This window comes from Mandrillus leucophaeus, unplaced genomic scaffold (genome assembly GCF_000951045.1).
Source record: "Mandrillus leucophaeus isolate KB7577 unplaced genomic scaffold, Mleu.le_1.0 Scaffold236, whole genome shotgun sequence".
Taxonomy (NCBI): Eukaryota; Metazoa; Chordata; class Mammalia; order Primates; family Cercopithecidae; genus Mandrillus; species Mandrillus leucophaeus.
Genome location: NW_012102432.1, coordinates 3,398,893 through 3,425,634, shown reverse-complemented (window position 1 = coordinate 3,425,634; position 26,742 = coordinate 3,398,893). Strand labels below are relative to the sequence as shown.

The 26,742-nt window shown below is 41.4% G+C and overlaps 1 protein-coding gene across 1 annotated transcript in view; it reads left to right on the top strand.

Annotated features, from left to right (window-relative positions):
* Positions 1-26,742, top strand: part of CHD7 (chromodomain helicase DNA binding protein 7) — a 129,686-nt gene that overhangs the window by 94,058 nt on the left and 8,886 nt on the right. The window contains exons 15-33 of the mRNA XM_011982173.1: positions 4,701-4,911; positions 5,438-5,633; positions 6,290-6,457; positions 6,699-6,878; positions 10,266-10,376; positions 10,466-10,671; positions 13,495-13,694; positions 13,868-14,027; positions 17,110-17,199; positions 17,646-17,749; positions 19,088-19,217; positions 19,627-19,699; positions 19,852-19,909; positions 20,588-20,816; positions 21,064-21,272; positions 21,395-22,066; positions 22,927-23,087; positions 24,549-24,776; positions 25,019-25,462. Of these exons, the coding sequence (XP_011837563.1) occupies positions 4,701-4,911; positions 5,438-5,633; positions 6,290-6,457; positions 6,699-6,878; positions 10,266-10,376; positions 10,466-10,671; positions 13,495-13,694; positions 13,868-14,027; positions 17,110-17,199; positions 17,646-17,749; positions 19,088-19,217; positions 19,627-19,699; positions 19,852-19,909; positions 20,588-20,816; positions 21,064-21,272; positions 21,395-22,066; positions 22,927-23,087; positions 24,549-24,776; positions 25,019-25,462 (3,830 nt within the window). The remainder of the gene's footprint in view (positions 1-4,700; positions 4,912-5,437; positions 5,634-6,289; positions 6,458-6,698; positions 6,879-10,265; positions 10,377-10,465; positions 10,672-13,494; positions 13,695-13,867; positions 14,028-17,109; positions 17,200-17,645; positions 17,750-19,087; positions 19,218-19,626; positions 19,700-19,851; positions 19,910-20,587; positions 20,817-21,063; positions 21,273-21,394; positions 22,067-22,926; positions 23,088-24,548; positions 24,777-25,018; positions 25,463-26,742) is intronic.

Here is a 26,742-nt window from a genome sequence, read left to right as displayed (position 1 = left end):
TCAGGCAACGTTGCATAAAAAGGATGGGAGGAGGAAAGACAGACAAGCAGAAGGACCAGCTCAGAGGCTATTGTATTCTGGGCAGAAGTTAATGTGGGTTAAAGAAAAGTGGTGGCAGGCTAATTTGGGAGACTTGTACACGATGATAGTTGGCCAGCAGTGCAATTAGATGCCTTTCCAAGGAAGAGGGAGCACAACCTGGTCTGTCTTTATCACAGTTTATGAGGTTCAAGGACAGCTAATTTAAAGAATTTCTAATCTTTCCCCTTTTAATAACTTATAACTCATCAGACCCCAGATTCAGAAGTCTCCATTTCTAATGGACAGAGTAGTCCATGCCTGGAAGACAGTCTCAGAGAGTTGCACCTGGGATTGTTGGTGTGGTGCGACGAATCAGTGAATTTCTTTATATATATACACATTTTTTTTTCTTGAATAGGGTCTCACTCTGGCACCTGGGCTGTAGTGCAGAGGCATGATCTCAGCTCACTGCAGCCTTGACCTCCCAGGCTCAAGCATCCCTCCCACCTCAGCCTCCCGAGTAGCTGGGACTACAGGCATGTGCCACAACGTGCAGCTAATTTTTTTTTTTTATTTTTTGTAGAGATGGGGTTTCTCCATGTTGCCCAGGCTGGTAGCGAACTCCTGAGCTCAAGTGATCTGCCTACCTCAGCCTCCCAAAGTGCTGGGAATACAGGTGTGAGCCACCGTGCCCAGCCAGTGAATTTCTTTTTGTGCTTTTAGTTTTGTCTTCTAAAGAGAGTATCCTGTGTGATGGTTATGTATCTGATACTGCCAACCTGCTAATCACAGTATGTTTAGGAGCTTGTACAACCGTTATGGTGAGTGTTAACTAGCCAGGTCGTGAGTTGGCAAGACAGAGCTTAGGGCAACTGATGGAGCGAGATGAGGACACGTGTGTGCATGCACTGTGCACATAACACACGTTTGCATTTAATAGCTGGTACAAAAGAAAAGAAATAATAGGCTCCAAGGGGAAAGAAAAGAAAAGGAGATACAAAAGAGTCTGAATGCTACCAGCAGGATGTGTGTGAAAGGGGAGATCTCAGCAATGGTAGTTAGATTGCCACCCCCAGTTCCAGCAAGTTTACCCTGTTTGGTCATATGTTAATTATATGCATTGAACATTGTGGGTTGTTTTCCCCCAAAACACAGCTGGTGTGTCTCTTCCTCTGCTGATTGCTTTCCAGGGTCATTCTCTATAGCATATTTGTTCGCCAGGAGCCCCTTAGGACTCCCTAAGGCTTGGCATCTGTGGCAGTTGTCCTAATTGGTCACACCTTGAGGTCAGCTTTTCTGTCCTGACAAGTTAAGAAGTGTCTGTTAAGCAGGTGTCCTTGTTCCTAAATTTGGGGAAGTTAAGGTGAAAAAGTATAGATAACCTACAAACTAAGCGCACGCAGTTGCCCAGATAACTTACGTAGACATCGTATTGTGTAGAAGTTGCTCCAGGGCCAGTACTATTCATTTTCATCCACAGTCTGGAGTAAAAACATATGTCCAGCATTTAAAAGGAAATTCTTTAATTTGGGAGATTACACTGAAATTTGAATGGGTTGTGGCAGAGCAAAGAAGCCTCAATCAACATTCAACAAAACACATTTCCAGGATTATGAAAAATAGAAGCAATTTTATATGTATGAGTTGAAAGTAACATAAGCACAGCACAAGGAAAAAAGTTTAGAAGTGTTGGTAGAACACAAACTATATATAAATGAGACAATATTTTTAATGTGACCCTTAATATTTTTACTTCAATGCTTGGAACAGTGTCTGGCACACTCTAGGTCCTCTGCTAGTTGTTTTCTTGCTAAAAAGTTAAGCAAGAAAGTTAAACAAGTGAAGGTAACTAACTGAGTGACATAAATGGAGTTACTATTATTGGCCCAAGCTTTATTTCAATGGAATTTCCAATTTCTCGGTTTTGTAATGTGAAGTTAAGAATAATGTTGAAAACATGTCCAAGGTACCCTGCTGATTAGAGCTGACTTAAGAGTCATTGCTGGTTATTGTTTGAGGCAGGGGGCGTGTAGAGAAGAGTGGGCAAAAAGAAAACAAGAATGAGGCTTACGTGATGGAGTGAATTTCAGAGAGAAAATAGTAACTTGTTTTTTTCTGGTAATCGTCAAGAACAAAATATTTTCTTGTTTGTTCGTGGCTTTTATATAGCTAGAGGACATTGCAGTTACTGTCCCGACAGTGACCATCTGTTGAAGTGAAAAGACTTCAAGCTGTAAGTGAGTGCACACTTGTTTCAAGTTGTCTTTGATATACACACTTTCCAATGTAGTACCAGCCGTACATTAATTTAGGATGGAACCAACAAAGTGTTTTGGGTTGTCATAACCCATTTCCAGTTAATTTTTGGATTGATGTTTACAAATTGGGTATCAAACATTAACTGGTAATCTTGAAAATTTAGCTATGATGTCAGAAGGTAGCAGTTGCCTTCCTCCGCAACACTCTTCCCACCCTCTTTCCTTCAATGTTGCGACGATAAAATGTCAAGACAATCATATAGGAAAGATGTTTGCTGATGATACTATTTTTGAATGAAATATTATTAGTATAAACTGGCTGCCAGTTGTAAGAACCTGAATTCATAACAAAGAGCTGAATTAATTAATTCAGCAGTAGCTTTTGTCAGGTAAGAAAGAATGGATTTTTTTTTGGACTATTCTTTTTGGTGGTATAAAAAAGGCAAAAATTATTTTTTTAATCTCTGAATAAATTTAAAATTAAATTTCTCTGCAAATTTGACCGAATTATTTATATTAAAAAAATTTTAACTGAAACTCAAACATATCTGATGTTTATTTTGTCAAAATGATTATTTCCTTTTTGAAAAATATTCATTGGCCATTAGTTTGTTTTAAATGGCTAAAATACTATATTTATATTATTGTGGATTTTAACTTAGTATGGACAAAACATAGTTGACCAGATAACGTAAGAGTAAAATTTATTTCTGAATTTCAGAGCTTATGGTATATTGTACAAGAACACACTCGAAAGAGACCTAATGTAACATGTGCACTTAAATCTGTTTCCCCTGTCTCTTGAGGGGCTTGTCCTGAATCTAGAACCTGGGTTTCTAAATTTCATGTTTTAAAAAATATTTAACTTTATTCAAGAACATTCTTGCTAATGCTCTTAAACAGCATTTTGCTCTTTACTCTTACATTTATTTTCCATAAAGAAAAATTGTGAATATTACCTTTTCATTCACTTTAAAAAAGGTGTGAGGACCAGGCCCCCTTCATAGGAAGTCAGTGTATTTTGTGGAAGGCCTTAGTGCTTGGGAAGACATTAAGTGACTTTAATCTGTTCTCAGTAAATTATTTGTTGATTAATAATTAACAAGCTGTATTTCTGCATTTGACCGTGCCATAAGGTAATTTCTACATACAACCTTAAAGTACAGATAGGATTGCACTTTTGTTACATCTGTGCTTGTTGCAGCAGTACCATGTGAGAGGCTGCGGTGGCCTGTCCCACTAACCCAACCTTTAAAGCCTCTGTGAGATTTATGTATCCCCATCTTGTGTATAGTTAGTTCACATGTTAAAAACTAGTGGTAGGAAGGTAGTTTTAAGTTTCTGGCACAGTTAAAGTCTGGGAGACAATCCCATTAAGATGAATGTGTGTGTGTGTATTTTCTAAAGAATAGTTGAACACATCCTCCACCCTCAGAGAAAGGAGCTGAACACAACAGCTATGTCCTGATTAACCCCAGAGGCAGGAGGCCAGACCAATGCTGCGTAATTCTAGTTAAGCCACCTAAGCAGTTGAAGGAAGCTTAGCCTGCTGCTTCCTGAATAAGCGTGTGTCAGGCAGGGATGTGGTGGGGCATCTTTCCTTAGGAAGATGTCATCTTCTTGAGGCCTCTTGCCAATGTACCCAAGTCTTTGGACCAGCAAAAATCCATGTGGGGCTATGAGGGAGAAAAGAAGGGTGTAAGCATAGAAGTCTTGTGTCAAACACTTAAAAGTTTATTTGTTTTTAATTTTAAAAGGTTTGGATAGTTCAAGATAGAATTTTGTATCTTAGGAAAAATTACCAGATGAGAATGAATGTGGAGGGAGATTTAGAGATTACAGTAGATGTATGCTTAGGTCCCCAACAGATATTCCAAGAAATTATCCTGGAAGTAAATTCCTCTTTTTGTAGTTCCTTTGCCTATATTAATATGCAATTGTAGACCCAAACTACTACTGCTCTTACGCTGTAATTGTTAGGACTCTATTCCTTTGTTTTTTCATTTCAGAACAGATTTTGTTGTTTGTGTTTATGTTCAGCTAGTAAACATTTCTTCATTTCTTTAGCAATTTAGGTTCCAAATTTTTTGTAGGTATCTGGCCCTTGGCTTGTTTCTACCACTTCTGGCTTGACAGTCTGTTGTTGAAATTCCGTTTTTACAGACAGCAAACATTTGTTCGTTGAAAAATGTGGTTTTCCCCCTAAATGCCTCAATGTGTTATGCTTAAAACTTTTATCCCTTTTGTGCATCCACAGTTTTGTATAGACCCAAGTATGAGTAAGTGGATGGATTCTTGTTCATAAGCAGGAGTTTGGTGTTCTGGTTCCTACAGTTTGCAATGGGTTTTGAAAGCAAGTTCATTGTTTTTAGTAATAAAAACCTTTTACAGTATTCACGTTATGCTGTCCAATCTCTGCAGGTGCTGAAGAGAAAATTTTGGAAGAGTTTAAAGAAACACACAATGCAGAGTCTCCAGATTTTCAGCTCCAGGCAATGATCCAGGCTGCTGGCAAGCTAGTGCTGATTGACAAGCTGCTGCCAAAACTGAAGGCTGGTGGCCACAGGGTGCTTATCTTTTCCCAGATGGTGCGCTGCTTGGACATACTGGAAGACTACCTCATTCAAAGACGGTGAGGGCCACCATATCAGAATAATAAAAAGGAAATCTAAAATTACCTTCACAGGGTTCCAAGCAGTCCACTAAAAGTGGTATCTATGATAAAGGGGATAGAATGGGGAAAATGTATCACATGTCATTTTTAAAACTATAGATGTACATGATTATTTTATATGATGACTACAGGAGGACATTGCATACTTTTTTAGGCAATTTTATTTCCCCATTGCCTTTATTTGAGTAAGGGAGAATATTTCTTACTTAAAATTGAAATTATTTGTTATCTTACTGTTATAGGTGTCAGCTGTTTTTAGAATTTAGCTATTTCCCTGGAGAGGAAGTAAAATAAAATTTAATCGTTGATCATTCAATCAATTATATAAAAAACTCCGATAAACCCTGTTTGCTCTGAGATTAGCTCTGTTAAGTCATATTAGTCTTTTAAATATATATTCCATATTGTAATAAAAATTTTAAAAAAGGAGCAAGTATGTTGTCGCTGTGTGTCAGGCCTCCTTGTTCACACTGATGATTTCTAGGTACCCATATGAAAGGATTGACGGCCGAGTAAGAGGCAACCTCCGCCAGGCAGCTATCGACAGATTCTCCAAACCTGATTCTGATAGGTTTGTTTTCCTCCTGTGTACAAGGGCAGGAGGTTTAGGCATTAACCTCACTGCTGCTGATACCTGCATCATCTTTGATTCAGACTGGAATCCCCAAAATGACCTCCAGGTAAATGCACAAGAAAGTCCTGATGCCTTTAAAAAAGAAGTCATTCTGCTTACTATGACAGAGAGTCCCAGTCAGACCCATAAATTAATGTTGCGTTGTCACTCAGGCTGTGTCCTATGACTCAGAGCAAGTAACCAACTAGTAACTTATTGATTAATAATGTGAGAAGAAACTTTTTAGTTTTAACCTTCTTCTAAATGGCACCTCTATTTATTGGCACATAGATAGGGTCTTATAACTGGCAGTTGAGCCTTGTCATTCGTTGGTAGCCGTCTTAGCTCAGGTCTCCTTAACAAAATACCATAAATTGGTTGGCTTAAACAGCAGACATTTATTTCTCACGGTTCTGGAGGTTGGAGGTCCAAGACCAGAGTGCCAGCAGAGTCAGGTTCTTGGTGAGGGCCCTCTTCCTGGTTTACGGACAGTCATCATCTTGCTGTGTCCTCACCCAGCTTAACGAGAGCCAGCTCTCTTGTCTCTTTATATGAACACTAATCCCGTTCGTGAGGACTCCACCCTCATGACCTAATTACTTCCCTAAGCCTCCACCTCCAAATATCATCACAATTGGAATGAGAGTTTCAGCATATGAATTTGGTGGGGAGACACAAACATTCAGTTCATTGCAGTAACTATTAATTTCATTTTTCTTCCAGGCTCAGGCTAGATGTCATAGAATAGGACAGAGCAAATCTGTGAAAATCTACAGGCTGATTACAAGAAATTCCTATGAAAGGGAAATGTTTGACAAGGCTAGTTTGAAGCTGGGGCTGGATAAAGCTGTGCTACAGTCTATGAGTGGAAGAGAAAATGCTACCAATGGGGTAAAACCACCCTTGTCCAAACCATTCATTTATTCTGGCACTTTTCTTTATTTAACTAATTATAAAAAATTACTCAGCTTTTGATTATTTTTCGACCTCCATATTTTAAGTGTATTTTTGTAACACTTTCCTTTGTTATAATTTAGGTTTACTCTCTTTGAGAAAAATGCAGCATTTGTTTAGTCTACAAATCTTTTAATTCTAAATTATTTTGAGTATTTTAAATATTTCTCTAAAACAGGTACAACAGCTTTCCAAGAAAGAAATAGAGGATCTTCTACGAAAAGGGGCCTATGGTGCACTCATGGATGAGGAGGATGAAGGGTCTAAATTCTGTGAGGAAGATATTGATCAGATCCTCCTACGTCGAACCCACACCATTACCATTGAGTCGGAAGGGAAAGGTTCCACGTTTGCTAAGGTGTGAATCGATCTGAAGAGGCCAGGTTTTCCATAGAAACATAACAGAGTTCATGTGAAAAGTACCTTGTAAAAGTGCTTACAAGATGCATTGGGAATTAATCAAATTAATCATTAACTCCCTGTGGAACCCCTGGCACATGAAGCTTTCTTTATGCTTTGGTTTCTCTTCTGTGTACCTGCCACTGGTATTTGCCCTCGCCTTGTCATCCTTGTATCTACTTCCCAGCTCCTGAGGCTAATCCCTCAGTTGTGTTCTTGACTCCATCCTCTCCACTTCTGAGATCCTGCTCCATTGGCATCTTCCTTCTCTCCCCAGATTCTGGTTTCTGAAACAGCCTATAAGAATGATCAACTCACTCCTTTAAAAACACCTGTCCACTATTTTCCCCTTTAACTCTGTCTCCATACATAAACTCTTTTCAGAGCTAAAATCCACACAAACGTAATCTACTCCAGCTGTCTCTACTGTCTCCCTTTCTACTTATTTTTCAGCTTTTTCAGCTTCCAGCTTGCACCCATTCCCTGCCTCTCTATCAGAGCTGCTCTGGCCAGGGTCACCACTGAGTACATCCAATGGTTCCACCTGAGAGCCCCTTCTGAGGTTTTGCCTGCATTTTGTTCTAGCCATCTCACTAAGGCCCACTCTGTACTTTTATTTTTAACAGCTTTACTGAAATGTAATTAACTGACTATACAGTTAACCTGTCTTAAGTGTACAATTCAATGCCTTTACCATATTACAGACGTGAGCACATACTACCACAATCTAAGTTTGAAACATTTCCATTACCCCAGAAAGGTCCTTATGCTCATTAGCAGTCATTCCCTATTCCTATCCGTACCAGTCTCCCATATCTGGAAAGCATGAATCTACTTTATTTTTCTACAGATTTGCCTTCTCTGGACAGTGGACAGTTCACATAAATGGAATCATATGATGTATGATCTCTTGTGTCTGACTTCATTCACTTAGCATAATGTTTTTCAGGTTCATCCATATTGTAGTATGAATCAGTAATTCATTCCTTTTTATTGCTGAACAGTATTCCGTTTTATGGGTATACCACATTTATTTGTTGATAATGGACATCTGGGTTGTTTTTACTGTTGGTTATTATGAAGAATGTTGTTATGGATATTTGTGTACAAGTTTTTATATAGACTTGTTTTCATTTTTCTTGAGTATGTACCAGGAGTAGAATTGCTGGGTCCTATGTTAACTTCATGTTTGACCCTTTGAGGAACTGCCAGACTGTTTTCTAAAGTGACTGTACTATTTTCTTTCCAAGTCAAATAGTAAGAAATATAGATGAGGATATGGAGGAAATGGAACTCCATATCCTCCCCAATACTTTTTATTATCTGAGTTTTTAGTTTTTGCCGTTCTAATGGGTGTGAGGTCATATCCCACTCTTGTTTTTATTTGCATTTCTCTGATGATATTGAGCATCTTTTCATGTGCTTATTGGCCAGATGTAGATCATCTCTGGAAAAAATTCTATTCAAGTTCTTTGTTCATTTTTTGAGTTTCTTGTTATTAATATTTCAGACTTAAAATATGTTCTGTATGAAAGTTCTGTATTAATATGATTGCAGATATTTTCTCCTACTCTTTTCTTAATAGCGTGTAATTTTAATGAAGCCCAGTTTACCATCTTTTTCTTTTATCGCTTGTGTTTTAGTGCATTGTCAAACCCAAGCTCACAGAGATTTATGTTTTCTACAGATTTGCCTACTCTGGACAGTGGTCAGTTCATATAAATGGAATCATGTGGTATATGATCTTTTGTGTCTGGCCTCATTCAGTTAGCATAATGTTATTCACTAGCGTAACTTAGATTCCAAGATTTGTAGTTTTTAACTCTTACATTTTGGTCTGTGATTCCATTTGAATAGAGTTTTGTGTATGGTGTGAGGTAGGGGTCCAACCTTCCTTTTGCATGTGGCTGTCCAGTTATACCAGCTCCTCCAATCTGGAAAGGCTCTTCTCCTGTGGGCTTTGAGACCCACATCTTCTCCCTTACATCTTTCAGCTTTATGTCAGGTTATTTTCTCAGAGCTCACAGCCAAACTTACCATCCCTGTCTCTCCCCCTACCGCCATCTCTGTTTGTCCACCTGACTGACATCATTCAGATGCCTGAAATGGATGCTGAGGTTTTTCCTGGCTTCCTCTTTCATATTTCACATACACCCAGATTCTGACTCTATTAATTTTGCCTTTTTTATTTTTAGGGATGATGTCTCACTGTGTTGCCCAGGCTAGACTTGAACACATGGCTCAAGTCACCTTCCACCTTCAGCTTCCCAAGAATTTTACCTTTTAAAGAATATGTTTCTTTTTTTTAAAATTTATTTTATTTTATTTTATTTTATTTTATTTTTAACAGAGTCTTGCTTTGTGGGAGTGCAGTGGGAGTGCAGTGGCGCAATCTCGACACACTGTAACCTCTTCCTCCTGGGTTCAAGTGATTCTCTTGCCTCAGCTTCCCGAGTACCTGGCATTACAGGCGTGCACCACCATGCCTGGCTAATTTTTGCATTTTTAGTAGAGACAGACCATGTTAGCCAGGATGGTCTCAAACTCCTGACCTCAAACCATCTGCCCACCTTGACCTCCCAAAGTGCTGGGATTATAGGCGTGAGCCACCACGCCTGGCCTAAAGAATATGTTTCTAAACCACCTTCTTTTCTCCATCGTGTTATTTCTTCTGTAAATTATTACAGTGGCCTCTTCTGCTGTGTTCTGACCTCCATGCTCCAAGCATTGGTATGACCTTTCCAACTTGTGACTCTAGATATGATTGTGTCCATAATGAGATTATTCCCAGTTTCAAATAGTCCCTGGTTCCCTCGGGATAGAGTTCAAACTCTGTTAACAACACATGGAAGACACTGCTTCACCTAGCTTCCCTCTCCCTCACCAGCTCGACCTCTGGCTCTTCTTCCCTGACTACCCTTTTCCCCTTTACTCTCCTCTGTGCCATGGCACATGCTCTGCTGTGAACATGTCCACATGCTTTCCTGTTTTATGAATGTTTTAAAATGGTTCAGGCATCATTTTATGGGAGAGCCTTTTCTTCTCAGTTTCCAGCAATGCCCCGCCTGAACCAGGTTAGGGGCCCCTCCTCTGTATATCACTTGCACTGGTCTATACCTTTGCTCCCTGTCATTTATCATGCTGCAGTGTAATTCTTTGGTTTGGTCTCAGCTCCTGGTCAGTCAGTTGCCTGAGGGCCCGTCTGTCAATCTAGTCCCATCTACTGTAGTGTCTAGCACAAGTGGAGAAACGCACAATATTGGAGCAAATGAATAAACAAAAGCTGCTTTACATTCTACTTCTGAGAAAAACCTCTCAAAGTAATGTGTTTCTTTTTTCTCTGTAGGCCAGTTTTGTTGCATCTGGAAATAGGACAGATATTTCCTTGGATGATCCAAATTTCTGGCAAAAGTGGGCTAAGAAGGCTGAATTGGATATTGATGCCTTAAATGGGAGGGTGAGTAAGAAGTCCCATTCAAACACCTATCTGATCTAAACCAAGAGCCACTCTTTCAGAAATTTCAAATGTATCTCCTCTTTTGTTAGAACAACCTGGTTATTGATACTCCAAGAGTGAGAAAGCAGACCAGGCTCTACAGTGCAGTGAAGGAAGATGAGCTGATGGAGTTCTCAGACTTGGAAAGTGATTCTGAAGAAAAGCCCTGCGCAAAGCCACGGCGCCCCCAGGATAAGTCACAGGGCTATGCAAGGAGTGAGTGTTTCAGGGTGGAGAAGAATCTGCTTGTCTATGGGTAAGTAGGACTCACTACATAAGATGGAATTTTGTTCTAACGATAGTTAGAATTCCCAACTGGTATAGAGCTATATTTGTGTTCGAATTTGTGTGACACCCCTTTGCACAGTCAAATGAATGCTTCTGCAGTAACTTTACAGGGCTTTGGAGCCATTTGGTTAACATAATCTAAGTTGTTCAGATGCTTTTGGATTCAGAGGTCACCTGAAGTTAGGGTGCTTACGTGTACCTTAAGGATTTATGCCAGATCCAGATTTACATGTTGATTATTAATAAGAACAAAGTGTCAAAATTACAAAATCTTTTCTCACTTTACAAGCTTTGCATAAAATTTGTGACTGTCGTAAGCTTTTAATATTTCTCTTATAAAAAATTGTCAAAGGCAATAATCTCACTTGTTAAATTCTTCCTTGCAACTCATGTGAACCATGAATGGTCATTTGAACTTTGTGAAAGTGTTGTATTTTTCCTGCTGGACTACAAGTTTCTGAAAGGCAGGATCCATGTCTAATTTATCTCTGAATCACTGTGACGCCCGAAGCAGTACTTCGAATGGCAGGGTGCTCAGTAAATATCTGAATCGGTCAATAAGAGTTCTCTAACAGATTGTGGGACTATAGGCAACTCCTGTTAAAAAAACAAAACAAACAAAAAAAACTGCTACTAGAGTAACCTTTCTACAGATCTGATGACGTCCTGTCTTGGATGATTTCTTCCAATGGATTACCATTAGTTTCAGAGTAAACACAAACATATGCTGACATGGCATCCAGAGCTCTTCTAGGCCCTTGTCTTCTGTTGGTTCTTTCCCATGGGCAGTGCAAGCTTCTGTTAGGACAGACAGCTTCATCTCCTTCAATGTGCCACGCTCCATCTCATCTGTGTCTTTGCACAAGCTCTTCCCACTGCCTAGAGGACCCCCCATGTGCAGCTCCACTGGGAGGTGACCTGCCTCCCTTCTGCTCTCTGTGGGTGTCCGATGCAGGCATCAGCTTGTGCTCTGCAACCGAGTCTGGCCTATACTTCCCATCACACTCATCATGTTGTTTACGATTTTTGAGTCACCTCCCTCTTTTGCTAGATTCTGTTTGCAGCTCCTTGAGGATGGAGGCTCCTTCTTTGTGCCCTCAGTGCGTAGTGCAGTGTGAGCAGACACATAGTGCTGATAAATGCTTGTTCCTCAGAAGTCCATCCTCATTATCTGTGCAAGCTGGGCATTCTCTTGTCTCTTCTTACATGGGGCAGAGACTCACATCCTGCCCCCCAAAAGCCTTTTGCTACCCTCGCCTGCTGCCATGTTTCAGCACAATCATCCGATTTGAGAGTTCTGTGGGTAACTTTAGGAATGGAACACATAAATAACTCCTACAGCTAAGAAGTGTGCTTAGCACAGATTGTCTTTCAGTCAGGTCCTTCCCTCTTCCCATAGTTGTCACTATGTACTGAACACCTATGTGCTGGTCACTGTCTAGGATCCTCTCAGTCACTTGGGGTGGAGCTCTGAGCAAAACAGTCATGGCTCAGGCAGGCAGGTGAGCAAGCAGAAGTGGTGCAGACTGTGACAATACTGTGACAAGGAAGCACTCTGCTGTGGAGCATAGAGCCTGTCAGCTCACTGTTAAGACACAGCTCCAGTGTTGTCTCCCCACCTCTGGGGTTAGGAGGAGTAAAAGGAGGAATTCCACAAAAAGTCACACAACCTGTGACTTGGTGGATATCACAAATCAGCCAGGGTAAGAGGGAGTGCTGGGATTTGGGTAGGGAAGGGAAGTAAGATCCCAGCAGACAGAGCAGTGTGTTCCAAGGCCATCAGTGAGAGCTAGCCTTGTGGTTGGAGAAACTTCAAGAAGTTCACAGGAGCCAGAGAGGACCAGGGAGTGACAAGAGACCAAGTCAGGGTGAGAAGCAGGGCCTGAGGGAGGATGTGAGCTGCTCTCTGCTCCAGACACAACTCTCAGTCTGCAGCGGAGGGGCTGTTCATACCATGAGCACTGCCTTGGTGGCTCAGTCTGCTGTGGCCTGGGAGAAGACATGGCTCAGACAGCACCTACTGCTGCCTGCCCCTGTACCTATTTGTTGTGTGGTCTTACCCCACAGCTCCCAGATGAAACAGCACAGCACTGTTTAGTCTGGGATTATAACACGAAACAGGCAGTCAGGCCCCATGGCATGTTGTCTGTTTGCTTCTGTTTTCTGTCCATAGTCCTTTCTCCCACTCATTTCTCATGAGGATCTGAGGGTTGGCAGAACATCTTGCCTGTGAGGGTTCTTATGCTTGGGGTTATTACTCCCCGTTTCAAAAGGAACCTCAGAACTTTCCAGAACCTTTCACCAGTGACTGTGGCATCCCCTTAGAGGTGGGTCGATGCAGCCATATACTGCTCAGCATCACATCCTTGATTTTGGGGTAGTCACACCTTTTATCTTGAGTTGCCTTTTATCTCAGATGGTTGGTCAACATCCAAATGTACTAATCATGACAGTATGAAGCAAAGTCCGTAATTTCCAGGCCCTCGGTTGAACTCATGTCCTGAAAATTGCACTGTTGCGCCTGCATGTACCTGGAAAAGCCAAGGTTAGCTTTGTGGGGGTTATTCTTGTGGCAGTTCAACTCCTGTGCTTAGGAGCAGTGAACTGAGGGGCAGCTTGCTGTGTGAGGGAGTATTTTTAACTCTTGCACCCTGGATTGCTTTCCTGTCATCCAGTGTGAATTGTTGCTAGTTTTGACCCAGGATTTCCCAACACTGCTACCTGACTGTTAAAGTAAAGCCGTAAATCAAAACTCACAGACACCTCTGCATGCTGAATATTTGCTTTGCAGTTGGGGACGGTGGACAGACATTCTTTCCCACGGACGCTATAAACGCCAGCTCACTGAGCAAGATGTCGAAACTATCTGCAGAACCATCCTGGTATACTGTCTTAATCATTACAAAGGCGATGAGAATATCAAAAGCTTCATCTGGGATCTGATCACACCCACAGCGGATGGCCAGACTCGAGCCTTGGTCAACCATTCTGGTAGGTTTCCGCCATGTTGTTTGTGCTACAGGGTCACAAAGCCATCAGGCTCCTTCGTGACACACTGTTGATAAAGAGATGTGACATACACCCCGTATTTCCCTGCCTCTCTGCCATTGACACTATAATTGGAATGTAAAAGGCTTCTATTATTATTATGATGGTGATTCTAGGTTTATCAGCCCCTGTGCCAAGGGGAAGGAAGGGAAAGAAGGTGAAAGCCCAGAGCACACAGCCGGTGGTGCAGGATGCCGACTGGCTGGCCAGCTGCAACCCAGATGCCCTGTTCCAGGAGGACAGCTACAAGAAACACCTGAAGCATCACTGTAACAAGTATGTTATTAGAGGGTGGACCTGGAGAGTTTAATTCCCTTTTTATTCTTTAAAAAATGCATGCAGTCGGCCCTTCATGTCTGCAGATGCAGAACTCGCAGATTTGGAGGGCCAACTGAGGGACCTGAGCATCTGCGGATCTTGGTGTCTGAGGGGTGTCCTGGAACCATACTCCTGTGGATATGGAGGGACAGCTCTGTTATTAAGACTTTTAAATGGTGTAGTTGTTGCCTTTGCACAGCCTTACCATTTTTCTTGAAATGTGGTGTCAAGTTACAGGAGAGCATACGTTTAGGTGACTGATTATTTTTTAACATGGTAAGATACACAACACAACATTTACCATTTTTACCGTTTATAAGTGATCAATTCGTTGGCATTATTTACACTCACAATACTGTACCTGAAATGTTTCCATCATCCCAAATGTAAATACTGTATCAATTAAACAGTAACTTGCCTGGCCCCTGGCAATCACCATTCTATTTTCTGTTTCTATTAGTTTGTCTGTCCTATATGTCTCCTAAGGGGAATCACAGATTATTCGTCCTTCTGTGCCTGGCTTACTTCACTTAGTATTTTCAAGGTTCATATGTGTTACGGTATCAGAATTTCATTCCTGTTTATGGCTGAATAGTATTGCATTGTGTGTATATGCCACGTTTTGTTTGTCCCAGTCATCTGTTGACAGACACTTGGGCTGGTTATCATGGCTGTTGTGAATAATGGTGCTATGAACATTGTAGAGGACTGGTTTTTAACCAGTATCTGTTAGATAATTGTAGTCAGCGTTATATGATCCCACCTTAAACTAACTGCGTACAGTGGAGGGAGGACTGGGGAGTTCATGTATTATTTTTTGTTTAATATTACCTCAGTTGCTGGGTCCATTTTTTCTGCCTATGAGCTTAGAATCATATTTCTTACCTTTATTTCCAAAAACTGATTATAGATAATTGAAGAATATTGAACCTAAATTTATTTCATTGCTTGGAGTTCTGTTAACAGTTCCTATTAAACTAACATCTGCATATGTTGTTTCCTTATTCTGAATATGCGTTTTTCCATATCACTAGTTCAGGCAACAATGCTACTGATCAGCTCTATGTCCTAGCTTCGTGTGACCTTGAGCAAGTTATTCAGCCTCTTGAGGACTCACTTTCCTGGTGAGTCCAGTAGACCTCGGCAGCAAGATCTCAGCTGGATGAGGCAGGATGTAAATAAGTATGCATTTCTCTCTGTAAAAGTAGCAGCAACAAAGTCTGAGCACATAATACTGGCAGCGTGCCAAGCGCTTTGTATGGCTTACCTGTTTGAGTTGTCTAAGATTAGTATGACTCTTATCCCCATTTAACTAACAAGGAAACTGAGACTAAAGTTGAGTAACCTCCTCAAGGACCCTCAGCCAGTTAAGGGGCAGAACCAGGTTTGAACCCAAGTAGATGAGGGCAGCCTCAGCTCGGAAGTCTGCTCCTCAGAGCTGTGGTGAGGCTCCAAGGCATCTTCAGAACCATTACCTCCAACCCTTTTGGTATCTCAGAAACTTGGTGGTTACTGCTGTGGCATAAAAGTGCTTCCTAAAATCCTACCCCACTCACACTCTTAGAAAATGTCTGTTCAGTATGGCACAGTTAATGTTTAATCTCATGAGTTCACAAGAGAAAAAAAATCTAAAGAAATAGAAATGAGTTATCCAAAGTGAGTCTCTTCAGGGATTTACAGGCTCATGCTTGACCTGTCCAGAGCCCATGCTGGCCATGAGTAGGCTCGTGGTTGGGGGAAGGCCTGTTGGGGAGCATCTGTTGATGTGTGATCGGGAGTTGTCTGTTGTGGTGAATCCTAGTTGTTATTTTGAAGTTTTAGGGACAGTTTCCACACCCTGAAAACAGCATGGTGTAGTAGAGCCTGAAGACCTAGTTCCAGTTGTCCCATGTGCAAGGTAACTCTGTGGCCTTGGATTTGTCACTTATCTTCTGCTACCATCAGTTTTCCCATTTGAAAGTGGAAATTATAACTTGCCCTGCTTCATCATAGGGTTGTTGTGAAGATCAAAAGGGCTAGTATAAGTGTGAGACATTGGTTGTAAAGTGCTGTACAAGTACATGATGGGATTACTCAGCTGGGGAAATAACATTTGTATTATCATGTACTCATGGCCAAGAAGGCCACGATTCACCTGTCAGTCCCCAATGCACACCAGGGCTGTCCAGCAGGGGATACTAGCTTTGGTAGACACTGGCTTTTGGGACTTACCAGGTGGACTTTCTTGAAAGAATTATGTTTTAGCCATTGAGGAACTCCAAGCAGGATTGAAAATCTAGTTCCTAGAATTCCAAGCATTTTAAAAAATCGATTTCTTGAGAATGATTAAGAATGTCAATGAATTGGACACATTTTAATTTTCTAATTTTTTTTTCAAGCTACTACAACTTAAGTTCCCAGGTACAAAAAACTAGAAGGAATAAAAATGTCTAACATAGTATTTCATACAGGAGAAGAGCAAGGACACACCTTCTACCCAACCCTGTCGCCATCTTCTTTTCTCGGAAGCAAAGTTGTATAATCTGAAAAACCTGACATTCCATATTGAGGGTTTATTGTAAGGTAGTAAAACCAGATTTTATATCTCGTTTATTCCTACAACTTCTGATGTGCTTCCAAAAATGGTATTAAGGCAGCAGCTGAGGAAATTTTATGAGATAATGAAGCAGAACAGTTACTGAAAGCCATCTGCTCAGTTGTTTACAAACTTGCTTCAATACTTCAGAGGCAGTGGTAGGGTACGTGTCTAAACTTCACAAGCTGCACTAGGTAGAACTAAATGAAGTGCGCCTGGGCTGGGCTGAGCTTGGGCCCTCTCTGTGCAGTGTGAGCGGTTGCCAGGCAGGCCTGTTGGAAGCCAGCAGAAAGCACCACACAGAGGTGATTATGTGCCACCATCTGTCACGCTTCAAGCCTACCATACAGCATGGCTAATCAGCCTTGGCAGGATGATGGATGAACAGCAGCAGCTGCCAAAAGCCACTGTTGGCAAACAGTCCTGAAGTTAAGAACTTTTTCCCCCCTCTGTCTTCCTCTCCAGGGTCCTGCTGCGTGTCCGCATGCTGTACTACCTAAGACAAGAAGTGATAGGAGACCAGGCAGATAAGATCTTAGAGGGTGCTGACTCAAGGTTAGTGCGAGCTCACGTTTGTACTCAACCTCAGTGAGATAATCTGGGTAGCCGGAAAACATCATGGATTGTGTTTCAGAACCTTCGTAAACCACTAGTAACCCATCTCCTTTTTTGCATCTTGAATGCGGTATTTGTCCTTCCTGCTTGGGGATGTGATGAGAATCAGGAAAAGGCTGTTTGTATTTATGTTTGTAGTGTAAAGAGGTGCGAACTAAAGCACTGGTGTTCTGAGATGACCCTTAAAATGGGATACCATGTGATAAAGTTCTTTCTGGTCATAGCAGAGGGCTACTGACTCATGCCCTTTCTTTTTACCTTTGCTGATACCTCCCCATCATGCTCAGATGTTTATTGTGGGAGAGAGGGCACGTGAGCCGTGTATCACATTCATTACTTGGAATTCTTTTTTAATACTAATATTTCTTATAAATGTTGTCTTTCAGTGAAGCCGATGTGTGGATCCCTGAACCTTTCCATGCTGAAGTTCCTGCAGATTGGTGGGATAAGGAAGCAGACAAATCCCTCTTAATTGGAGTGTTCAAACATGGTAAGTGACGTTTCTGTTTGAATACATCTCGACTGTATGGCTTGGTCTTTATTTAGAACTCTTTACATACTCTTTTCCAAAGTCATAATATTAATGAGGATAGTTCCAAAGGACTCTTGGCGTCTACCATTTTTCTGTACTAAAAATCTAATATGAACTGTAAATATCAGATGCTGTTTTTGAATGTTTGTTGAGCATTTGAGAAGAAAACATTTCTTTCTTGGCTGTAAATAAAACCCAAACCATATTTGTTTTAATAATAGCCAAGTTGTACTATAGCTCTCCCTAAACTTTGCTTCCAGCATGGCTTCCCTTGCTAACTCTGCCAACCAGTGTCAAAGTGGACGGTGGGCTTAACCTCTGCTATTAATCTGTACAAGTGCCTCCTGGGCTTTGTTCCAAGCAATATTTCACAAATGTCAGTGCTGAGAACTCGTGGCTCCCCTGAGTGGGATGCAGCCTTGTTAACTTTGAAAGGCTGGGGATGCAGAACTGGCATGATATATACAGTGAGCGATTCCTGATTATAATCCCAATTCTCTGGAGGTCGTGGAGGTATTCTCAGCAGCCCAGCCTGACTAAAGGGGAGAATGATGGCTTATAAAACCTTTCATGATTACAGTTTGGCTTGCGGCTCTACAGCAGTTAGGAGCGGTGTGTTGTAGTACACATCCTAATTGAATTGTGCTGTTCTGCCTATGTACTGCAGCCGCGTTTTGTGAGCTCAGCCTCAAAATCATTTTCCCGCAGTGCACTGTTGGGATCTGCCATTTTCCATCTAGTCAACTTGGGCAGTCAAAAAGCAAATTGCAGTTTGAAAACCATAGAGGGAACAGTGTCATCTTACTGACATGCATCATCCTAAACCTAATAAGACAGGTTCGCTGGCCTTACGTATATGGGGATTTTTCAGCCAGCCATGCGAGTTCCTGCAGGACTGATGCTATTCACAGGGTGGATGGGGGTGGACTCTGCGCACCCCTGCAGAGGTCATAAAGGAACATTGCGAAGCCTTCTAAATGTCAAGCAAAATTATATCTGGGGGAAAATAGGTTCAGAAATCCTCCCAGGCATCTTGCAGTTATTCTGAACCTGTTTTTCTATTAGTGTTTGTGGTAATTCTGATAATATCCCTGAGGTGTAACTTGGCCCCCAGTACCTTCCCTAGAAGGAGCATTCCATAGTATCCTCTACTAAAACAAGGTCCACTTAGATTCAACATAGATGCTAACCTTGACTGAGAAACAAACTTGTGTTGTGGCAGTGCTGTGATTTTGCCTGTGATGGGGCCTTTCTTTGTTTCTATGTGTTTTCCGTGCACGGATGGGCACGGCACAGGCTATGAGAAGTACAACTCCATGCGAGCTGACCCCGCACTGTGCTTTCTGGAACGAGTTGGTATGCCTGATGCCAAGGCCATAGCTGCCGAGCAAAGAGGAACAGACATGCTAGCAGATGGTGGTGACGGGTAAGAAGGACATTTTAAAATTTGAATAAACTTTATGTCAGTTTCACATCTATTGGCAGCGTTCAGTTCTTACCCTGCACTACACACTGTATTGTGTCAGATTTGAAGTTCAAGTGCTGTTTACCAGTCTACTCTATTTGTGTGTTGTAATGACTGTTTAAAGGATATACATTATCTTGATAATCTGAAACTTGTTTTTCTTTTCCAAATGTCATTTCCCCCGACCTCTCCAGACCCCCTCCACCACCCTGCCACGGCTGCATGTTTTAAATACTGATAGAGTTGCTTTTGATGTCAAACCCATAATTAAAAGTAGCACTGGATAGATTGTTACTCTTTCCTACCCACCCCCCCTCCCTCTCTTGCTTATCAGTATCATTCGAACAATTTTTATGTTTGTTTTACATAGGGGAGAATTTGATAGAGAAGATGAAGACCCAGAATATAAACCAACCAGAACACCATTCAAAGATGAAATAGATGTATGAACTTGAGTATATTGGCTTTTATAGCTCCACTAAATATTATATGCCCATATAAGACTTGTTAAACTTTATAGATAATGACCTTTTCTTTAAAAGACAAAGAAAAATGAGACCCCAAATTAAAGCCATTCTGTTTCTTTGCTTTCAAGGAATTTGCAAATTCTCCTCCAGAGGATAAGGAAGAATCCATGGAAATACATGCCACAGGTAAGGCCCCAGAAAAGCTCGTGCAGCTGAGCAGTCATTGTTCATGTGGTAGGGACTGTCCTGCTTCACAATGGCAGTGTCTTAACACCTTGTTTCTTCTACACTGACCTGTTTTGTGAATCATTTTAATTCTTGTTAATGGTTGTGTTTTCATTACATTGAATTTCTTAGCTAGGATAACTGTTTCTTTGATGATAATTAGCTGATTTATATTTTACACTAATTAGTGAAAAATTTTAAGTATCTAAACTATAACTCTTGGGAATAGAGAATTTGCTCTGTATTTACCTAAAATATTTTCAGTTTATTTAGAATATTGACCTTTTACCGAATAAAATCATTACACAACAATTATGCAGTTATTTTTTATACTCAAGATGATTATTGCACATACATTAGAGGAGAGTACCTTATAAGGAAGTTTATGCTGTAAAGTGTGTTTCTTTATGTAGGACTAATAAATAATGTTTTCATCCCCTCTAAGGAATTAAAAAAGAAATAAGTGTATACGTTCCAAGCGAATGTTATTACTTATTTATATTTTTAAAATGAGGGCACTGAGATGCCCTTACCCACGCTGTCGTTTGAATCTTAACGAGTCATCCTGTTTTGTTGGAATACTCTGTGTGTTGCAAGATTTCAGCTACACATTTCAAAAATGTTTTTCCACTTCCGCAGGCAAGCACAGTGAGAGTAATGCTGAGTTAGGCCAACTTTACTGGCCTAACACTTCAACCCTGACTACACGTCTGCGCCGGCTCATTACTGCCTATCAGCGCAGCTATAAAAGGCAACAGATGAGGCAAGAGGCCCTAATGAAGACTGACCGGCGCAGACGGCGGCCTCGAGAGGAAGTGAGAGCTCTGGAAGCGGAAAGGGAAGCTATTATATCTGAGAAGCGGCAAAAGTGAGTTTCTTCAGGGTTTCACTCAGCTCCTGGTACATTCCCTTCTGCCCTGCTCCTGTAGACCCACAGGAGATGGGACTCATATCAAAGAGTGACCGCCAAAGAAAGGCTCACTCCAGCAAAGCAGTCTGTCTCCCCACCCCCAAATAACTACCATGTATAAAGTCTGGGAGAAAGGGGAAAAGAAACAGTAAATATTAAGTCTTTTCCTGAAGTGTGATGCAAGCTAATATAATCTTTCTAACAGGTGGACAAGAAGAGAAGAGGCTGATTTTTACCGTGTGGTATCTACCTTTGGGGTTATTTTTGACCCTGTGAAACAGCAATTTGACTGGAATCAATTTCGAGCCTTTGCCAGGCTTGACAAAAAGTCTGATGAAAGTTTGGAGAAATACTTCAGTTGTTTTGTGGCCATGTGTAGGCGAGTATGTCGAATGCCTGTCAAGCCAGATGATGGTAGGTACATTTAGCAACAAAGCTCTATGTGAAAAGACCAGTAAAGTGAAACATAAGAAAGTGTACAATGTAGACTGCTTTTGAGTTCTTCCCAAGTAAATATGAGCCCTTCTGTGTTATAGAACCGCCAGACCTCTCCTCCATAATTGAGCCGATCACAGAGGAGCGAGCCTCTCGAACTCTGTACCGCATTGAGCTACTACGGAAAATCCGCGAGCAGGTTCTCCATCACCCCCAGCTGGGAGAGAGGCTTAAGCTCTGCCAGCCAAGCTTGGATCTGCCAGAGTGGTGGGAGTGTGGACGGCATGACCGAGACTTGCTGGTTGGTGCTGCTAAACATGGGGTCAGTCGGACAGATTATCACATCCTCAATGACCCTGAGTTATCCTTCTTGGATGCACATAAAAACTTTGCTCAAAACAGAGGAGCAGGTAATACATCTTCCTTGAACCCACTGGCAGTTGGATTTGGCCAGACTCCTCCAGTCATGTCATCTGCTCACATTCAAGATGAGAAGGTACTGGAACAAGCGGAAGGCAAAGTGGAGGAGTCTGAAAACTCAACTGCCAAGGAGAAAGGTGAGGGCAAAGAAGAGGAAGAAGAAACCGACGGCAGCGGAAAGGAGAGCAAGCAGGAATGTGAGGCGGAGGCCAGCTCTGCGAAAAATGAACTGAAAGGTGTCGAGGTCGGCGTAGACGCTGGGTCCAAATCTATCTCAGAGAAAGGTTCCGAAGAGGATGAAGAGGAAAAGCTGGAGGATGATGATAAGTCGGAAGAGTCTTCCCAGCCTGAAGGTAAGGCCTCACCACTGGCCCCTCTCCCGATCCCACAGCAGCTGGTTGTGAGATACGTTGCTTTCTGGCAGCATGGCACCTGCTCTTTTCTTTTTCACGAGTACTTAGTGTACATTTTCTTCCATGAGGGGATAGTTTCAAGTTTTGCTTATACCTGTGTTTTGCCCTGGCACCTTATAGCACCTAACCATGGTATTTTGAACAACGTAAACTCTTAAGAAGAGTTGCATGGACACATTAGCAACTTTTGGTTTAAGGATGGAAGTTAGCTTGTAGCGACAGTGTATTAAGAATTCTATGTGATTTTAATTTTGACAAATGTGTGGGAAGGTGGTCATTCACTGAGTAAATATTGTTAATCATTTTGAAACAATTGGTGCTTATGTTTTGATTCAGAAGTAAAGAGTAGGAATAGAATCTAATAATAACCAATTTTTTAAGTCGCAGTAAGGTTGCTGAAACTGGCCCAAAGTGAAAATGAAGCACATACTGTGCTGTAGCTGGAACCTTCAACTTTTGCCAGAAGGTCAGCCCTTTTTTCTGTGAGGAAGAAAATAGGCTCTTGAGTCAATGACTTGGTTGGCTGTCATCCTCCTGTAAGGTTTACTTGCACAGTGCTAGGTGGCTAGTGACTAACCTCTCTCAGCCTCTTGTCATCATCTGCAAGATGGAAATAACACCATCTATGTGAAATGGCTGTTACAAGCTTTAGACAACAATGCCTAATACCATTCTAGCCATGTAGTAGGTACTCAATAAAATGGAGCTGATTAGTATTCACATTTTTAATCGTGTCCTTTCTAAACTTCAGTTTCCCTGATACTGTGGTTGTGAGTAATGCACATTAACTCATTTCTCAGCAGGAGCTGTCTCTAGAGGGAAGAATTTTGATGAAGAAAGCAATGCTTCCATGAGCACTGCTAGAGATGAAACCCGAGATGGATTCTACATGGAGGACGGAGATCCTTCAGTAGCTCAGCTCCTTCATGAAAGAACATTTGCCTTCTCATTTTGGCCTAAGGTTGGCAGGTTTTTGTTGCTGCTGTTGTTTGGCTGACCAAAAGGGATTAGGGTAGAGGAAATCTTTCTAACTTGATTTTTCAAATAATTTTAAGGTAAACTTTTGACACAGTATATGAAGACTATAGATTTTTCTTATGCTTTTAAAGAATGATCTGAAAAAGCCCAAAGAAAAAAATTGTAGAACACTTTTCCAATAGGATGAGAAATGTGATGTGAAAGAAAGATAATAAGAAATAGAAGTGTTTATATGGATGGATCTTTGGCTCCATGTGGCTTTTAGGTTACTTACCCCTGTTGTCTAGTATAATCTGTGGATTATCACTGTGTTTTAAAAATTTTTTATGTGAAATAAAGCCTTCAGATTTAAGACAACTTTATATTTTTGGAAACCTACCAGCTTCTTGACTTGGGAGACGGTATACTGTTGACCCATTTGCTCTTAACACATTATGAGATAATTCCAAATGTAGTTATCTGTAACCAAAAGCAAAATGGAAATTACTTTTTTGGCTAAATAGTATAATTTTATAATAATTCCCCATATAATTTAGATCTGTTTTTCGGGGTGAGGAAATAATCATCCTAATCACCATAACAGGGCTGTCTGGTTTAAAATAACACAAAAAATGAGCTTCAGTCAGCCTACCCTCAGGCTGGTCTTTCCCAGTATTATTGTTGTTTAAGAAACAAGGTGAAAATTTTGACCAAAGAATGTACTGTCAAAGATATTTTCTTTCCTCTGTCTGTCCCTTTAGTTCCCCTGTTATGCTAACCTCCTTTATTGAGTGTAGGAGGGAGTTTCCCAGATCAGTCAAAGGTTATAGTAGCAGGCACTTTTAATCTAGGGAAACTCAGTCTAAAGCTGTAATTAGAAATTTTTAGTGTACACGCTTCAATGAAATTTGAAGTGATAATAGGTAGGGAATGCAAATTGACATTCATTAGGTGTTCCTAGGTTGGTGCCCATTTCATAATGCTGAACTTTATTAATAGTGACGCTAATGATGTCCCACTTCCTGGGACTGCAATCCAGCCTGTAGATCTGAAGGGCCTGGGCAGCAAGATGCTAATGCAGGGTTTCCATTGTCATCCACTGACGTCCACCAGCAGAGGTCTGTGGAGCTTGTACAAGAGTTACTTTTTAAATATGAAGATATTTTGAAGGTGGTGATTATTTAGTACATTTTTCTGTTTTACGAAGTTCAGTGTTTGTAATTTTAAAATAGCATGTTTTCTGTGTTGAAGCCACCTAGGACCTTCTGCCAGATCAATGCCATTATAGGAGATTTTGTTTATTTACTTTCTTACTTGGTTTCTTGCCTTTTGTTTTCTTTTACTCTTTGTCCTCCAGTTGACTTTTAAACATTTTATGCTCTTTTGCATCTTGATGGATGTATTTATCTAGTAATTTTAACCAGGGCTTTGTTAAAATTTCTTGTGACTTTTCTTCTCCCTCCAGGATAGAGTAATGATAAACCGATTAGACAACATCTGTGAAGCAGTGTTGAAAGGCAAATGGCCAGTAAATAGGCGCCAGATGTTTGATTTCCAAGGCCTCATCCCAGGTTACACACCCACCACAGTGGACAGCCCCTTGCAGAAGAGGAGCTTTGCTGAGCTCTCCATGGTCGGCCAAGCCAGCATTAGTGGGAGTGAGGACCTCACTACTTCTCCTCAGTTATCAAAAGTAAGTTAGAATGGCTTGTTTCTGCAGCTTAAAAGGGAGCCCTCTAAGCCTTAACTGAGTTTGGGAGCTTATATTTCACTGGTCCTGCTTAGAAATAAGATAGCTGCTGTTTCCTCAGCTCTGTGCACCAGTCATGAATGCTTAATTCCTTAACCTTCTTGTTCCTTATTTCTAAAACCAGCCCATATAGCCGATACAATTCTGGCTCACTGCAACCCTACTCTGTTGGAATTTTTCAATAGGAAGATGCCCTCAACCTCTCTGTCCCTCGCCAGCGGAGGAGGAGGAGGAGAAAAATCGAAATTGAGGCCGAAAGAGCTGCCAAGAGGCGAAATCTCATGGAGATGGTTGCCCAGCTTCGAGAGTCTCAGGTGGTCTCAGAAAATGGACAAGAAAAAGTTGTAGATTTATCGAAGGCCTCAAGAGAGGCAACAAGCTCTACCTCAAATTTTTCATCTCTTTCTTCAAAGTTTATCTTGCCTAATGTCTCGACACCAGTGTCTGATGCCTTTAAGACTCAAATGGAACTGCTCCAAGCAGGCCTTTCGCGCACACCCACAAGGCATCTCCTTAATGGCTCCCTAGTGGATGGAGAGCCTCCTATGAAGAGGAGGCGGGGAAGGAGGAAAAATGTGGAGGGCCTTGATCTGCTTTTCATGAGCCACAAACGGACGTCATTGAGTGCAGTAAGTCGGGGAGCTTGCCTGCATGGCGATTGCACATGTTGACAGCTGAGGGTCCCGCGATGCTCACGCTGCTAGGCTGTGTTTCTCTCAGCAGCATGGTATGAAAGCCAGCTTCTTCCACTAAAGAAATAGTTTTACAGTGAACAGTCATGATTCTGATCATTGATACAGATCACTTGGCCTGAACGAACTGTAGCTTGAGGATGTATTCTTCCCAAGTTCTGATGTGTTGATTGCTCCCAGAAGAACAGCCCAACCCAGAAACATGTTCTTCTGAGCCTAGAATTGTTATCTCTGAATTCTCGAGGTGAAACAAGTTTCTGCTCTTAAAGCTATTGATATGTTTTAGGCCTGGCATTTATTAGAATTAGTATAAATGTTTCATTTTGGACCTAAGATTTGTGTTAACATAAAAAGCTAGTGACGGCAAATTCTCCTACCTCCGTAAGTATTTTAAAAATCTGAGCTGCATCTTTGCTAGAATAGGTTTGAATAGAACGTATGAACCAATGGATTTTGACTTTCCCTTTCTCAATTCAGAGGAAATAAATGAATGCAGTATAATCAAAATGATTTTCTTTCTTAATCTGCTTCAACTACATCTCACCCAAAAATGTGGTGCCTGACTCACTGATGACCAGAATTTTATCCCAAAGAGCACATTTACATGTGTTTTTTTTAAAAATGGTTTAGTACTGTATATCTTGAACCTATTAACTAGAAGCCCCAGTCACCATAGTGGCTGGAGCTCCTTGTCTGTGTTGTGAAGAGTGGGTGCTCTGGGAAGCCTTCCAGGTACTGGGCCATCCTGGGCCCTTCCTCAAGCAGTGGGACATAGTTTGGGAAATACTGAAATTTGAGATTGAGGGAAGACAGTTGTCTGTTGCAGCATGTTTTTTCTTACTCCATCCCTATTATTATTTGCCCATTTTCTATTTCTTGAACCCAGAGAAAGCTTAATAAGAAGGCAGGATAAGACATGGTTGAGTTGAAGTTCAGAAACGAAAAATAACATTCACTGAAATTTGTTTGCCCTCTGGTGGAGTCTAATTAAAACAGAAGCATTCAGAGTAAATTTTCAAAATTGGACCGGGCACAGTGGCTCAACGCCTGTAATCCCAGCACTCTGGGAGGCCGAGGCAGGTAGATCACTTGAGGTCAGGAGTTCAAGACCAGCCTGGCAAAAATGGCAAAACCTTGCCTCTACTCAGATTATAAAAATTAGCCTGGCCTGGTGGCATGTGCCTGTGATCCCAGCTACTCAGGATGCTGAGGCAGGA